The 18078-nt window shown below is 37.1% G+C and overlaps 1 protein-coding gene and 1 pseudogene across 1 annotated transcript in view; both read right to left on the reverse strand.

The window, feature by feature from the left end:
* LOC141499312 (F-actin-uncapping protein LRRC16A) overlaps window positions 1-18078 on the reverse strand; it is a 201563-nt gene that overhangs the window by 150098 nt on the left and 33387 nt on the right. Inside the window, exon 8 of the mRNA XM_074202092.1 lies at window positions 1713-1788. Within this exon, the coding sequence (XP_074058193.1) occupies window positions 1713-1788 (76 nt within the window). The remainder of the gene's footprint in view (window positions 1-1712; window positions 1789-18078) is intronic.
* On the reverse strand, window positions 1796-10896 carry LOC141501318 (RNA-binding protein FUS pseudogene; annotated as a pseudogene).

Consider the following 18078-nt stretch of genomic DNA (forward strand, 5'->3'; position numbering starts at 1 on the left):
AAGTAAGTATCAATTGTCTGAGGGGGAGATATGAACTCAGGTCCTCCTAACCCTAAGGTCAGTGCTCCATTCACTGCCACACCTAGCTATCCCCTGGGTAATAATGGAAAGAGAATAATGTGCTATTTCTGGATGTGTTGATACAATCATGGTTAGATAAAAAAATCTGGGTCCAACTCCAAAGCTTGGAATTTAGATGGGCCCAACAGAACCCTTCTTGAAACTTAACTGTTAAAGAAAAATTTAGGTAGCGGAAAGCAATAGACCAAGGAGACACTATCCTTGAATTAGTATCCAATCTTTCCTTCCTGCCAATCCCATTTTCCCCATTCCAGACTTCACTAATGGGATGCATCTGTTGCCACCTGCAGGCTCCACACTGACCATATGCTAGGCAAACCTCCTTTCCCAAACCAAACTATGCAAAGATGATTTGTCTTAAGAGTTTCTTTCCTCAGTTTCAAAAAACCTTTTATCTCTGTTGCCTTTTTTATTGTCATGTTGATTGTCTCTACCTGTTATCTGATTCTCTGCATCTCCTAATTCTGTAATACCTGAGTTTTCTGGTTCCTCAGACTCCATGGGCTGAACATCCACCCATTACTGTACTCATTTCCTGACTTTTGTCCTAATTTAGCTTGGGTTTTCTGAGTCATGACTTCCAATTCTATTCCTATGATTCTTCACTGCCTCCAGTCCTCACAAGCAAGTTGCATATCCATTTCCACTCAAGATTCAAAATCACAGTTCTTGTACCAGTCCTACTTTTAGCAAGGGGCATGAATTCATTAGAAACCAGAGTGATGTCCTATGCCGGCTTCCTGGTAAAAGTCATAAAATCTTCAAACAAACCCAAATATTCATCACCTGCACTCAGTGACAGCAACAATATCATCAATTACAAATGGCCAAATTTCACTATCTATCATATCTTTCTCTTAATTCCAAAGTCCCCTTATTTTATATCTTCTGGGAGCTAAAGACACTTACGGGGGCCATCAAAGTGGGGGCTGGGGTAGTTATTGGCTATTATGGATTCTTAAACTAAAAACAAGATAAGCAGAAGGAAGATCTGGAAGAATTTTTGTTATCTTTTTCTATGACTGTTTGAGCTGATCTAAATAAATAAAGAAAGCCTTCCATAAATATACATTTCACTACCACTACCTAAAATAATTCAAGTATTTTGACCTCATTTTATTTTATTGTGGAGTTCACAGCATTTACATTGGTTAAATATAATACTGTGTGTTTGCACTTACACACACACACACACACACACACACACACACACACACACAATATAAGCCTCGGCTGAAAAACTAATGTTAATTATTATTATTGAACCAGATCAACTTCAACATATGCAAAAGGGCCTATTCAAAAAAAAAAAAGGAAGCTATGATAGGAATGTAAAATCTGTTTTTTCTGTACCAGCTGCACAAACGTAACCCTTATAGTTTTTGCCAACTGGATGTAGCTTCCTGTCTAATCTAAAATTGCCTGAAGCAGCTAAAAATCCTAAGCTAAAGCACTTTTCTGAAGCCATCTCACATTACAGGCTTTGCAGAATGCTTGGCAAGTCATTTCTAGAAAGGGTAACAGATGCAAGTTTCTTGTAGTGAGGGGTAAAGAAAATCACCTTTTTTGACAATCTGAACAAGTACGCAAAACTGACACTGAGATTTTCTTTTTTAAAAAAAATCACTTACCAATTTTAGATCTTTAGAGGATAGCTTTGTGAACCATTGATTGTATTCCAGAGCAGCAACGATAGGTATTAAGTCTCTAGAAGGAGAAATATGAACAAATTTTATACACAAATTTTATACAGTCACAACACAGTCCTTCTACTGTACAGGTTGTGATTTTATTTTCAATCAGACATTCACGTTTGCTTGATATTTTACTATTATTTACAATAGGACATCAAATCAAAATGCTTTTGGCAGCTAGAAAATTTAATTCATTTTTCTGACAGATGAATTCTGACATCTATCTGCATCTTAAATCCAGTCTAAAAGGGATACCTACATGGGTAGGAGGTTGAACTAAGTGACCCTTAAGGTCTCATTCAACTGAATTCATTAGATAAAATGAATGGAACTGGAATTAACCATCTTATAGTCCTAGGAAAGTTTATTAATTTTAATTCCATCTTGACCAACCCTTTGTTTCTAATTCTTAGTATCTTCATGCAGGCTATTAATTTGAATGGTTTCCTCTCCAGAAATATTCTAAATGGTACAAAAGAACAACTTGCCATTCCAAGTCAGGGCTTGAGGTTCTATCGCACTTGGTAGTTGATAATAAGGAAATATAGTAGATAATACACTAGATCTGGAGTCAGAAAGACCTATATTCACATCTCATTTCAGACACCTAATAAATAATTAAATACTAGTGACTTTTGGCAAGTCACTTAAATCTCCACAGTACTCACTTTACTCTTCCACAAAATGGGGTCTAAAAGCCTGCAATACCCACCTTGCAGAATCCTTTTGAGGCTCAGTTGAGTTAATATATGTAAAACATTTTAGAAATCAAAGTACTAAATAATTGTCAGTGGTTGTCATTATGATTATTAATTACCATTCAGCTGCTGTAGAATTACACATGAATCCTTCCCTCACAGTTCTGTGTGCCAACCACCCATTTCTACATCCTGTACCTTTTACCTACAGAGGAAAATTTTTTTCTCAAAGCAAAAAGGGAGCCAATTTTTATTTACAGAGTGTCCAAGAATGCATATCATTGCCTGAAGCATGATCCTTCCCCTCCCTGCCTCTCTGCCCCTCCAGGAAAAACTTATCACCAAGAAACTCATTCTAATAGACACTGCATTGGCTCTGGACCTCACACCTCATCAGTACCCTCAGTAGACTGTGCCCCTCTGATTGAGAGACAGAACAACAACAACAACAACAACAAAAAAAACGAAACAAAAAACCATGGAAAAAAATGTCCTCCCCAAGGTCCCATTTAAAGAGGTTTCAGAAGCACAGCCAATTCTCTTTCCTGCCAGGTGCACTCCTTGGATTTGATTCTGCCATCATCATCATGCCCCTAATGCAAAGTACCATCTCCCTCCCCCCATCATGTCCTTCTGTTCCCCATTTTCAGGTTTCTTTTGTGTCATATTCCCCTATTAAACTGTAAGTTCCTTGAAGGCAGTAACCGCCTTTTTTTTTTTCTTCTTTCCTTAGCACTGACAGCTTGAAAGACATTAGGTATTTTTAAAAATTATTTCTATTATAGCATAAAAATAAGTAAAAAGCTCTATTAATTTATGTTTCCTTTCAGGATTCAATTATTTATACAACATACTTCTGCTCACACAATCAATTATCTAATATAATTTTGCCTTTGTGAATGAATAGGGATTCTGATACCAAAAGCATCCTTCACATTTATTTGAGGAGCTGATCCTCTATGGACCGTGGCACCTCCTCACTGTCTGTGTCCTTTTCTCAGAGCCTCACCTTGATAAGGTGCTCCAAAAGTGAGCTACCACTGCCTCCGCACAAGTTCCAGCTGGTACAGTAGAGGGGCCCCAAAGGCTCCCTTCATTCATGACCACTCTCCTGTGGTTCACCATCCCAGCTCCACCTTTGGCAACCTGCCCTGGTCCTGTCACATTCCACGATTACTTCAGCCTGACAAGTTCTGTGCCCGGGCAGCAATAGCTCTTCAGAACATCATTAGTGGGGATTCTATTCTGCTGTTTGATGTGAAGTGTGACAAGTGGGTCTCACAGAAACAGCCTCTCAGAAATTAAATAAGCCTTTGTTAGCAGTGTCAGCTCTTAACACCATGAAGGCTCTCAACTCACTATGTGGCCCAGAACCTTCTATATGAATTTCATGCAAAGAGACTTCTGAAAGCCAACTAGTTCTCTCAGAATGACAAGTCAGTCTTTAAAAAATAAGTTAATATAAGTATATCAAAATTGTCTTAAACCATCTAGAAGACTCAGACATTTGGACGATTCAACTTAACATCTAAAGATGTATCTGTAACATGAGACAATGTGATGTGAATGAAAGAGCATTGGATTTTGAATCAGAAGATGCAGGTGCAATAGAAAATTGGCTACTTTGGGCAAATTATTTGTTCAAGTCTCAATCTCCTCATCTATAAAATCATGGGGCGGGGGGGGGGATGGAACAGGTGATTTTTCTGAGAGAACAGAAGCTCTAACAGTCTCTGAGGATGATGAAGTTAAAATTACATCTTTTCAATGACTTCCTCTACATACACAGTTTAAATCTCTCCTGAATCTCTAGCCTGGAACTTCCAACCAACTGAAGGGCATCTTGAACTGGCTAGCACCATCAGCACCTCAAACTAAACATGACCAAAACTAAATCCACCATTTTCTCCTCCCAACAACTAGAACTTGCTTCTCCCATAGTTTGCTAATGTCTGTTTAAGGTAAACCCATCCCAGTGACTACCCAGAAATATAAAGACTTCAATCAGTCTTTGCAACATCTTTCTTCCTCATTCCCTACATACAAACACTTAAAAGTCCCGTCAATTTTATGCACAAATTGGTTTTTTTCACTCACACTGCTATCATTCTAAAGTTCAAGACAGCATTGTCACTTGCCTAGATTACTATAAAATATTTTTGCCCCCATAATGTACTCCTTTGTTTTTTTCCAATTATATGTAAAACGTTTTTAATATCCAATTCTGTAAGATTCTGAGTTCTACATTTTTCTCCCTCCCTCCTTCTCCTCTCCCCATGATACAGGATATACATGTACCATTATGTTAAACTTATTTCCACATTTGCTATGGTGTGAAAGAAGAACCTATTAACCTATTAACCACCTATCTAGTCACTCCTTTCTCCAACTAATCACCTTGACAAAATAATTTTATGCATGGGTCTCACTATGTGATCAAGAGACTAAGAACACTAAAGAACCTCTTCAGAAAGTTCTCATTTTAGCAAGTGGACCTTGTGCAGATCTCTACATAAAATGAGGGTCAGTGGTAGAGAAAATGAACATGCAGGGCCTAGAAGAACAAACCAAAGGGGGGTATGCAAGGTGGGGAATTGGGAACTAGACACAGAACCAATATGCAAGGTGGGGGAAAGGTGAGGACAATACACACAGGGACTGAACACATCTGCAGGTGGGCTGAACAGGGCAATGGTTTCTTCTTTTGGCAGCCTCAAGCATAGCTCCTAATCTGGCAGTGGCAATGGAGGGAATGACTTCCCCATTCTGTTTCTTTAGCCTGGAGGGGTTTTTTTAAAAAGAATTTTAGGGGTTATTTTGAGGGGGGGGGGGAGGAAAGAGGAGAATAGGGAAAAGAAGGGGAGAGGAGGAGAGAGAGAGAGCAGTACAAAAGCCAACGTAGTGGTGTTTTTTTAGAATATAGATTACTTACCTTCCTGGATGAGTTATTTTCTAGTTCACATCTTAGTCACCATACTATCATGAGACTTTCTTTGCTTAAGTTCAGGTCCATTATGACCACTGAATTCCCTTTATTTATCAATCAAAGGGAAAATGTCTATGGAATGACCTGTTTTCATATTATTTCTTAGTGCCTTTTTTGTTGTTGGGGTGGGAGTGTGGGGATGTAATCTGTGATTTTACTGGTTTAGAGAACTTCTAGAGAAGAGCTCCTTCTATTAATATAGATGTTCAGTAAATTCTAGTTTTAGGGAGATTAGATTACGTGACTTACCCGGGGTTAGTTGGTTTGCATAAGAAACAGAACTTAATGATTTGTTTCCTTTTCTAGATATTTATAAACTAATTTTTAATAAAATATTCTAAAAGTTTTTGGCCAGAAATGAAAGCTATCCTTTAACTTCATTTAAACAACATTAAGAAGTACAGTATTTCAACACACTTAAGAAATATTAAGTTCATGAAGTACTTACCAAATTTCTTTCAATGTGTTTTATGAAAGTATGAAAAATATCTTCCTTATCGTACAATAATAGTATTTAAAAACTGGTAACTCTCAAGTCCTTAGCAAACACTGTATTATAGGAAAACCAAACTAATGGCAAGAAATTGATAATTTTTACTTAGATAAGTAACTGATTTCCTTAGAAAAAATATCGTGCAGATATTTAAAAATGGAACTACTATATTCAGTATAATACAAATACACAAAGGAAAATTTAATATAGTTTGGTTCCCATAGTAAAATAATCTTTAAAAAAAGATTAATAAATACATTCACATGTTGAAAATCATGCTATATAATCATAATCACTCTATCTCTGTTTCTCTATGATACTTTCAAACACACAGATGTGTTCATACAGGTCTGTATACACTCACATTTAGTTTGAGTTCTTTGGAATGAAAGTTTTAATTTATTATTCATGAAAATTTCATACTGACCTCCCATCAGAACCATGAACTAAAACAACAAAGTCAGCAGAAAAACAGATTTATGAGACCATATAAAACCACAGCAAACCAAACTACAATTCCCAACTCCCTTCTCTAACCCAATTCAAAACAAGAAACTTCCTTGGGAGTCTACAGACAACCCCCATAGGCTGTTTTTTGAAGACTGCTTTTTATAAGTTATATAGTTATTTAAACTCAAATGAAATAAGATATGTAAAGTGCTGTACAAAACATCTTTCTTTATTATCAATCACCAGATAAGTCTGATATATTCCTTCAAAAAGCATAACACAGGTATGGGAACACAAGTACATTAGTATATTGTTGGTAGAGTATGGATTGGTCTAATCATAAAGGAAAGCAATGTGGATTTCTTTAACTAAAAAAAACAGTCCTTTGATTTGGAGAACTCACTGCTAAGTTAAAGGTCATTGAACAAAAAACATTCACATTCATGCCAAAATATTCCAACCAGCACAGAAGCAAAGAACTGGAAACAAGAGAAATGATCAAAATACAAACAGAAGAAGAGAAATGTAATGGGATATTACTGAAGAGTAACAAGAGCAGAGCATTCAGAGAAACATGAGAATATCGGTACAGAATGAACCAAAGAACTAATGAAGCAAGCAAAATGAAGGAGGAAATAATCCCAGAAATCTGTGTAATTATAATGACCAAGCTTGGGAGAGATGAGATGAGATGAGGTTTCCCTTTCGTTTCACTTGGGGAGGGGCAGGGGGTGTGTAGAGGAGGCAGGGGCAGGGGGGAAAGGGCAAATTTGAATGTGGAACAGAACCAATATATAGCCAAGGTTAATGTTAGTTTTGCTAATCAAATTTAGAGGTCACCTCTTCCCCCACTTCTTTTTAAACAAGGGTTGGCTCTGGAAAGGACGGGGAAGGGATATATTTGGAAATTAAGGTAATACAAAAAAAAAAGGAAATATTGGAAAAAATTGTGGACTGACTTTGTATTTACAATACTTTTATTTTCAAATAGTTGTTGTTACCCTTTGTTCTCAAAGAGGACTAAAACAATATCACTATGTTAGATTCTTACGATGTGTTGGATGGTGGCTGATCAGACCAATTCAAACTTGGAATATTCTACCAAAGGCTGGGCATAAACAGACCATGAGAACATCTGGGGTAGATTCTCTAAACATGCATATTCCATGTTTTCTTTGCTCATAGATCACAGTACTCTCTGAGAAGGGCACACCATGCTGGGCAGTCATGTGCCAGTGTCTCCTTGTTGCATAATCAATTTTTTTTTAGGTTTTTTGCTAGGCAAATGGGGTTAAGTGACTTGCCCAAGGTCACACAGCTAAGTAATTATTAAATGTCTGAGGTCAGATTTGAACTCAGGTATTACCGACTCCAGGGCCAGTGCTCTATCCACTGTGCCATCTAGCTGCCCCTGCATAATCAATTCCTTTTTTTTAAATAACTAAAACAATGGCATTTAATGGGAACTGGGGGGCATGATTACAATTACAAAGTCCGACACAAAACAAGGATAGGGAGCTGGGTTGGACAGTTACAAAATAAAGGGAAGGAAAGATGGTCCAAAGATGTCTGAGCCAGGCTAACATGGCCTCTCCTGTCTGTCTTGTCTCTGTTCACCCCTTGAGTCCATCTTGCCAGGTCCAAAGTCACCTCTGTCCCCTCCACCCTCGCCCCATTGGAATCCCCCATGGTCCCCTCCTCTGCCTAGGTACCCTCCATGGTCATAGCCACCTCTGCCACCTCTTTGATCATCTCCAAAATTACCACCCATATGAGAGCCTCCAAGTCCTCCTCCAGGTCCATCAGGTTTAGGTACCTTACACTGGTTACACTCATTCCACCAAGAAAAGTTCACATTCTCACATGTGGGATTAGAGCACTTCCAGTCTCCAGCTCACTGCTACCCTCCACCACCACCTCCTCCACTAGGGAATCCTCTTCGGCTGCCACCATCGCTGCCACCACCTCCAAAGCCTCCTGGGCCCATGGGTCCTCCACGCCCATGGCCACCACAGCCATTGCCGCCTCCTCTGTTGAAATCTGCTCTTTGAGTAGCAAAAAAGACTTTAATGGGATTTCCAGAAAATTCTTTGCCATCAAACCAATCAGTAGCTGCCTTGGCAGAAGAGGGATCATCAAATGACCGTAGCCTCTCCTTTCAGTTTTCTTTTCTCCCTGTCCGTATGTAAGTTGATCATAAGCTGTCCTGTCTCCTTATTGGTCTTAAAATGCCAATTTGTTTGACATAAACTGGCACAGACTCAATGATAACATTCTCACTCAAACCTTGGATGAAGATGGTATTATCAGAATTATCCTGTTCAGAGTCATGGCATGATCCTTGGTCCCTGGGTCCACCAAATTTATTGAAGCCACCACAGTCACTTCTGCCCATGCCACCTCTGCCTCCATGATCTTGAGGCTCATAGTCACCACTGCTATGGTTGTAGCTGCCACCACCACTGATGCCTCTGCCACCCCATCCTCTTCCCCCATGGTCCTGCTGGCCACCCCCATAGCTGCTGCTGCTACCACCTCCACTCTAGTCCTGGTTGCCATAAGAAAACAGAAGAGTCGACCACAGATGCCTCAATGACTGATGCATAATCAATTCTTAAAAGAGACCTTGAGAGTGTTCTTGTATTACTTTTTCTGATTCCACTAAAATCACTGTCCCTGTGTAAGCACTCCATTAAATAGTCTTTATGGCAATTTGGAATTTGAATAATGTGTCCAGTCCATTGGTGATGTACTCTCTGTAGCAAACTTGGATATTTGGCTGTTTACCTCAAGGAAGGACTTCAGTGTCTGGTGTCTTGTCTTGCCAGGTGATCTTCAGAATCTTCCTAAGATTATTTAAATGGAAGCAATTCATTTTCCTGGCACAGTGCAGATAGACTGTGCAGTTTTCACAGACAAACAAAAAATGAGGTCAGCATAAAAACTCTTTGAACTTCAGTTTGGTAGTCATACCTCATCTCCCACATTTTCCTTCAGAGCCTCCCAAACACTGAGCAAGCTCCAGCAACAAGTATGTCGATCTCATTATCAATGGAAAGTATACTGCGCCAAGGTAAGTGAATTTATCTACTTCTCATTTGCTGTAACCAATGGTTCCACTTATGGATGGTATGGATGATGGAGTACCTTCTAATAACAAGAGTTTTTCTTCCTCTCTTCACCATTTCTTATCATTTTGTTAGCTTCTTCATAAATCTGTCTGCACTGAATTAAACTTTCTTCATAACTCACAGACAGCTCAAATTGGGCAAAACTGAACCTTAAGTTAACATGTTGTGTTTATTGTTGCATTCTCCAGTAAAGACTTCATTTTTTTTTTCAGATTTTTCTTGTTTGGTTTCAAAATCAAGGAGAGATTTCCTGGCTTGTCAAAATATGGATGGCTAATAACCAATTCATATATTGCCTGGGCTCTCAATATCTCCCTCCTGGGGCCAGCATTTTTGGGAATAATACTGTATTTTTAAATTTTCAACTTCATCCCCACCCTTTCCCAAGTAAATCTGCTCTGGGGAAAAAACAATTAGCACAATCAAAAGACAAATCCAAAGAGTCTGACAATAAATATAAAGCTCCACACCCAAAGCCCTACCCCTAGAAAAAAGGGATGAGAGTAGAGCACTCTGTTAGTAGAATTTGGCAATGGTGGACTTTGCAACCTGGAAACAGTCAAGAAAGAGCATAGTCTACAGGTGGGAGGCATTAAATCTGTCATCTACAGTCTCTCCTATCCCAAGGATGAGACAGTTGTGTGGACAATCACAATGCTCATCTATCCAAGTTCAACCCAGGTCATCTAGAACACAGTGCAATGCAACTTCTCCTTTTCTGCAAATAAGAGACTTAGCAATCTTGCTAACATCTTCTTAGAAGACCAGTGTTCTGGTGGAGCCAGGTGGAGGAGGTCCAGAATCTGAGTTCACACACTCCCCAAGGCCTGAGTGATACTGTGATGGGAAATGGTATCCCTCCTCAGAAACTTTTTGTTATCAGGTAGGGCCCATACAATTGGTGGTAAGGGTGATTTAAGGGAAGTTGAGTCCTAGAAAAGACCAATTTGGGTTTGGCTTCAAGGAAGAAAGATCTCAAGACTCTGCTGGAGAAAAGTATCCCATAAAATTAAAAATTAGTTTGGGGGTAAGGAAGGAGAGGCTCTGGGAGAAGCTGAATATCAGGACGGCCAAGATATGGTACCACCACCCCTGCCATTGTCTGGAGAGAGAAGGTGGCCAGTCTTTTAGGCTGGCTTGAATTGAATATATTGACTATCAATACATCTGTAACCTTAACATCTACAAGGCATAAGTACAAAGCATTCAAACAAACTGTACAAAATGAACAAAATTACTTTTGTAACTCTATTTAAATAGAAATAATATTGTGTAAGAGACAGAGGACCAAAGTAGAAAGTGAATGTTAGTTCTAGTTCTGCCCAGTTACAAGCCATATGATCTTGGCTAAACAAGGAATTTAATATCCATGAGTCTTAATTTTTTCCATAATGATTTGTTTTGAGGATCAAGTGAAATTGTGTCTGAGAACAACAACATGCAGGGGAAATCCATTTTCATCCTTGCAATTTATGTAACTCTATCCTCCAATCTCTATTTGGGATTTGTACCCCAGCTAGAAACAAGATCATCATTGTTAAAAGACCCTTATAGGGTTGATAGAGATAACATATGATGAAGTTTTAACATAACTTCTGACGCTTTAGGAATAAATAAATTACAAGCTCATGTGAGCAGCAGACATACAGGGAAAAAAGGCTGTTATGCACATGTCTACATATAGCAAAACTATGATCTGGAACACTGCTACATGTTTGTATAATATTACCTGTCTGAGTTTGTGGTGAGAGTTGTGGTCATAGGAGTCTAGATAATTTTCCTCTCCTTTAAATAAAAGTTGCATTTTTATTGATTTATAAAAAAAAACTATTGCACAACTTGATCGTATTATTAAAGGAGTTCAACTAACTACCTTAACTATTGAATTGATTATTCAGATTCATTATCATAAACCAGTCAATGACTAACAGAAAGGCCCTATGGATAGATCTTCCCTCAGATATCAGAAAATTAGTCTACTCTCCATTTTCTAACAGTGGCTCTAATTGGTTCTGACTCCACTGAACACCCCTCCCATGAGAAACTGATGACCAAGGTACCAAGCAATTTTTGATACTCCCTACTGTTTGGGGAGGTTAAAGGGGAAGGGAAAGGGAAAGGGAGAGGTTAGAAGGTAGAACAATAAAGTCCTCTCAAAGTCTTCCTTTAAAGAGGGCTTAGAACTTTCTAGGTAACTCCATTTTCTACCAGTGGCTCTATCTGAGTTCCAGCTTCACAGAAAACCAAACTCCCCTGTCTCTCGTTGTTCCCTCTCACCTTTTAGCTTCCTTTTTTCTCTCATCTGCTCCCTTTAGATTCTAAGACCCAAATTTGAGGGAGGGAAGTCTTTCTTTTTCATATTTCTATTCCCAGGACTTTGCACAGCACCTGAATTGAACTGAAATAATCTAAATGTGATGACTATAGTTCAGATCCGTCCTAAGAGACTTCTTAGCTGAATATCCATTTAAAAGTCTATCTTAATTTTTCTTCTGTCTTAACTTTTTCATCTCTTTAATGGAAATGTGATTGGTCATTCTTACTCTGGTTCATCTGGTCCAGCAGTCTTAATACCTGTATTACCTGGCTGACTGATAATAGAAGATTACCTTTTTAAAAAGTCTCTTCAACTCTAAATTTATTGCTTACATTTTTCATACCTAATTTGGGGCATTCTAGCTGAGAAGAGTAGGGAAGATAATAATCCCATGAATTAGATCCTTCCGTTGAAGATAGGATTTCAATCCATCAGGCAGGAATATAAAATAGTTCGGTAGAACCTTTATTTTTACTGGAACATGGAGAGACCCCAAAATCGGTTTCTCTTAATTCCTATTAAAATCATCAATTCTAAAAGCCAACACAACTAAAGACCAAAGAACAGATGGGGGGGGGGGGGCGAGAGAGGGGAGAAAGAGAGAGAGAGAGAGAGAGAGAGAGAGAGAGAGAGGAGAGAGAGAGAGAGAGAGAGAAATTCAGAACTGTAGTCATGGCCTGCAGTTAAATATAAAATGAAAAATGCAGCACTTCGACCATTTGCTTCCTCTTGGAAGCATAGATCCCAATTTCACACCTGAGTGACTTTAGAGCACAGTAACAAGTGGGATAGGTAAACCTCTATCTTGTACAAGAGCTCAGGCTGCACAATGCAATGTGGGAGCCCATAGCAATGCAACAGCTTTGCTGCTCTCATGCTTCCCCTTCCTATGCAGCTTTGGGATTTCCCACCATGGAGGGAAGGTTTCTATAGATGTTGACTAATTTCCTCCATCCTGGGAAATGGGAGCAGCTTCTCACCATCAGCCAAACAGCAATTTTTGAGTTCTAATGTGCTATACTTCACGGCAGGCTTTTAATTGTCATATGAGCTTTGATCCTAGATGGTAATCATTGCTGCTATAGTTGTTATCAGCAATTCAATGAACCCAGTCATCCATCTTTGGGGTAAAGAGCAGTATATTTCTTTTTCTTCAATATCTCTAAAGGTCAAAAAAATGCAGTACTATCACAACGATGTTACTAATAATTCTTTAAAATGAGTGTCTGAAGGATACCCAGATACTCTAGGTCCTGAGTAGGACACCTGCCACCATGACTTAACAGCACAGGGATAACCTAGCATTATCTTCCTTATTCCCTTTCTGCATGGAAACAGAAGAAGTATAATGATTCTGTTCTTCAGAAATGATCCAAATATGAAAATATATAAATAGAAATTGTTTTCTTAATGAGGCACAACAATGACAAAGTCAAAGTCATTAGCTAAAAGTTGAGAACAGAAACAGAAATCACAACTGCCCCTAGGAAGCTGAATGAAAAGAGTTCCTTTATGAATACCCCCCCCAAAAAATTTAGAAATTTTAAAAAACAAGACTTGTTCAGAAAAAAATAATGACTTGTTTAGACTCTAAACAGGATTAGAATTCAGGTTCTATCTACTGTGTTAACAACTTGCCAAATTAAGAAAAGTAATATCATCTGATTTTAGGAGAAGTCTAATTCTAGAAATACAACATGAAATTGCCAGGCTTTTCTTGAATCAACTCACTACTTTTATAGACCACCATAAAAGAAATACAATTGACAGTCTTTCAGTTTCATTGAAATGGATGATAACTATTCCTATTGAGATGAAGAGATTAAAACCCAATATGAAGACAAAAAAACTATTTAAAAAGGTTTTGTGGGCAGCTAGGTGGCGCAGTGGAGTGGTCCTGGAGTCAGGAGGTCCTGAGTTCAAATTTGACCTCAGACACTGAATAATTACTTAGCTGTGTGTGTGGCCTTGGGCAAGCCACTTAACTCCATTTGCCTTGCAAAAACCTTTTAAAAAAAGGTTTTAATTTAAGATGAAGAAAAGACAACTTTTTAGCTTATTACTATAGTACTGCTCTGAAATTGCTTCCCCAATAATGACTATAGATTTTCTCAAAAAATTTAAAATAAGCATGCAAAAATTATTTTAAAAAAAAGTCTAAATCTTCATTAACTAAATAAATGATCCAATCTAATTAGGATTTTCCACATAAGATTCATATAGACTCAGTCTTCAGGGTAGAGATCACTCACTTTCTCTTTCTCCTCTGCCTCTCAGTTGAAATTGTGAAAACCAATGAAATTTTTTTTTAATAAATGAAACATATCAGAGAATTCATTAGGAACAAAAGTTTTTGACCCAAAATAATCATAGCCACTAAAGTATACTACCATAGAATTAGGACACTTCCAAAAGCTAAATTCTGAAATTAAATAGACGAGGACGATCATTTCCCCTTAAATCTTAGAACTAAAAACATATAAGTTCACAGAGAAGGCATGTTTTGTCACATCATATGTCAGATAAATATTTTTACAGATTTTCATGGCCTTTATAAAATAACAAGATGGTTCTTTTGTGAAAAATTTCTCTGAATGATTTAGAAGCTTTTTCTCTTTATATCAAGAATAGAAAAGGTATGAAAGCTAAAAATATTCTGCATTAAAAAAAGATTTTGCATACAAAACTTATCCCTTCATTGAAATGGAAAAACAAACTTCTTACAATCAACCAAAACCAAACACTGGTCAAACATCAACTAAACACTATACATAATGTGTGAACGATAAAAATAATTCAATCATAGAGAATAATTCCCACAGACATTTAATGGCAGCAAACAGCTAGAAAAAATACTGGATTGAAGAGCTGGATTTCAGCTCTGACCTAACTCATTCTCTGACCTAAAAGCAAATCACTTTATTTCTCTGGACTATGAATATTTCATTTGCAAAATAAAAAGGTCATACTGGATAATCTCCACTGTTTCTTCCAGCAATAATATTCTATGATTCTCTTTGTGATGTAGTAGTTAAAAATGTTTTGGGGATGAAAACTGCATCTAAGACTGTTAATTTATGGACCAATTGCCACATACAGAACAACCCACTGTATTCCTAAGAAAAGGAATAAAAAGATGGAGTTTTATATTAGGGGAAAAAATGTATACCTTTGTCCTTAGGATGACCTTGATGAGCATAACCCAAACTCAATTTACAGATAATATCAATATCAAGAATGTCACCTTGATGGATAAGAAATATGATGATACATCAGTAACCAGTCTGAAAGGAGCTGGGTGGCAGGGCTCTTATGAGCCAAGTTTAAACCCAATGATGCATATCTGAGTTCTATGGAGGATTGATGAGAGTAGCTGCTCTTAAAATCTAAGAACAAGAGAAATAGATGCATTAAAAGCAATATATTCCTCTAAACACACTACTGCCTGTCCCCATCAGCCTCTGCCACTCCAAATTATAGTGTAATTACATTTTTAAATGACAACAACAGAGTCCTTTAGGATTTCCTGTAGATAATTTATAGCCAGGGCTTTGTGAGGAATGTCCCTGGTGACCCACCAATGTCTAAACTCAAACAAAATGTGGGGGACAAACTTTAAAAAAATTGGGACATCACAGGCAAGTAGGTTCCTATTTATCTAAATATTTCCAACTTTCATCCTCTGATGACAAGGATTTCACGATTACTATCATTATTATTATCATTTTTACCTATTTCACGATTACTATCATTCTCATACTAAAATATCTTTCAGCAACCAAATGATGCACATAACACTATAGAGAGATAAAAATATAAAACAAGATCAATATTCTCTTCCTTAGAATCTAATTAAAATAACCTAATTCATATAAGACAACAGCACTAATGATCCCACTGAATAGAAGGTACACACTAAAAACAAACACAGACTCTGAAAAGAGGGGTTGGGCCACTTAGATTTGATCACAAAAAATTTCTAAATCTTATCTGGGGAAAATTTCCAATGATAAAGGACTTGACTTGAAAACAGGAAGCCTTGAGATTAAATCTGGTCTCATACAAATAATAGCTCTATAACCCCATGCAATGCAAAGGAATAAAAAAACATATCTACTGGTTTAGTATGTCCTTACTTCACTATGTTGTTGTGAGGAACAAATGAGATATGTGTAAAGTGCTTTTATACCTTAAGCTACCTCCTAAATGCTAGTTATTATCATGATCATCCCAATTTTGATGTTTATATACACATATATACTTAGACACACATATAAACGCACACATGTACATATCTCACTTCCTTGGCTAGCCTAGACAATTCTTTAAAGATAATTATGGAATCCATTTCTTATTCAATAAACATTTATTAAGACTCGACTAGTGTGCCAGGAAATTTCCTATGTACACCACATACAAAGATAAATTGAAGCACATCCTGCCTTCAAAAGAACTCACAATCTACTGAAAAAAATTAGTATAGACAAAATAAATAAATAGGATATAATATAATAAGCAAGAGATAGATAAAATATTTAGAGAATGAATGTTTTAAAAACAAAGAAAGGAAATATAGGTAAGATAGGCCATTTATACATATATAAACTAATTTAGTATATTCCTGCTAAAGCATTCAAACTCTACTAGACAGAATGCAATTTGTTTGGACTGCCCACGTTGTCTGAATATCAAATGTATGCTTGCCAAAAATACTATCTTACGGAGAGCTCAACACAGGACAAGCACCTCACAGGAGAGTCAGAAAAAGTGATGGAAGGGCATTCTCCAGGTCTCTCATACCAGACCAACATGATCTACATTACATGTCCTCATCAGGGAAGTCACTGTTCTCTATGTGCAAAGCAGAATTATAGTAGCTCAAGAGAAACATGAGATGCCCAAATTTACAGAATTCCCCCCCCCCAATCTGAGCCTAACCTGCAGTAGAGCATTTAGAACTCGTACTGTTCTGATCCGTCATAGTCAGACACAATGTAACTTGTCTCCAATATAGTCATGTCATTTTGATCCTCATCAAGATCTAGGACAACAATCAGTATATGCCTATTTCAAGTGATATTTAGTTTTTCCTTCTATAAATTGAGGAAATTGACACATATCTATATCTATATCTCTATATATACATATACAAACTCATATTTCAGCTCAAAAATCCCATGATGCTATATTTACAAGTGTCTCATATTTAGCAAGTGCTAAAGAAATTAGAGTTGCTGAACATCTTCATGACTAAGCATTTCTGCACCAATTTATAAAAAAAAACTTTGAAAGTTGCCAAATATTAGTTGAAGCAATCCAAAATATTTCACTATCCCTATAGTCCCATCCCATATCAATATAATCACTTATAAGAACCCCAGCTGGATGAAGTGCATTTCTTCCCCCCCCCTTCAATAACTCGTTTATTTTTTTTAGATTTTTGCAACTCAATAGGGTTAAGTGGATTACCCAAGGCCACACAGCTAGGTAATTAAGTTTCTTAGGTCACATTTGAACCCAGGTACTCCTGACTCCAAAACCAGTATTCTATCCACTGTACCACCTAGCTGCCCCAATAACTCATTTTTAATGAACCACACAGACAATAGCTTACCTAAATTGGGCTTAGAGCAGTGGTTCTTAACCCTCTTTATAACAAGAATTCAGAAGAAGTATTTAAAAATGTTTAACAATCATGTTTCTGAGAGAAAATTTATACACAATTAACTTATAGGCTTAGTCTAGAATATTAACATTTTGTATATCCCTTTCTCACATCTTTACAATAAACAAAAAAATAAATCAAACCCTGATTAGTAGCATTTGTTGTTAAATTTTTTATGATTTATATGTTCATCATAAAAATTTAACAATTGGTTCTTAAGAGTTAGTTCAAGCTGGTTTGAGTATACTTTTGATATGGCAGGCTGGTAAAGTCCATGGACTCTCTGGATAATATTTTTAAATACATAAAATAGAAGATATAGAATAGAGAACTAATTATAATACAGCTACCAAAAACTAATTCATGAACCTTAGGTTAAGAACCCCCACGTTTGAGAATTTCTCCTTAAGATAGGAGAAATATGACAAATACAGGAACAGTTATCATTACCAAGAAAAGAGCGGAAAACAGAAAATAACAAATGAGAAGCTAAACAATGGCATTAAGCTCTTGTGCAAGTCTTTTTGTTAAATCATTCCATCTAAGTAAAAACAAACTGCAAT

Source organism: Macrotis lagotis, chromosome X (assembly GCF_037893015.1).
Source record: "Macrotis lagotis isolate mMagLag1 chromosome X, bilby.v1.9.chrom.fasta, whole genome shotgun sequence".
NCBI classification, from domain to species: Eukaryota; Metazoa; Chordata; class Mammalia; order Peramelemorphia; family Peramelidae; genus Macrotis; species Macrotis lagotis.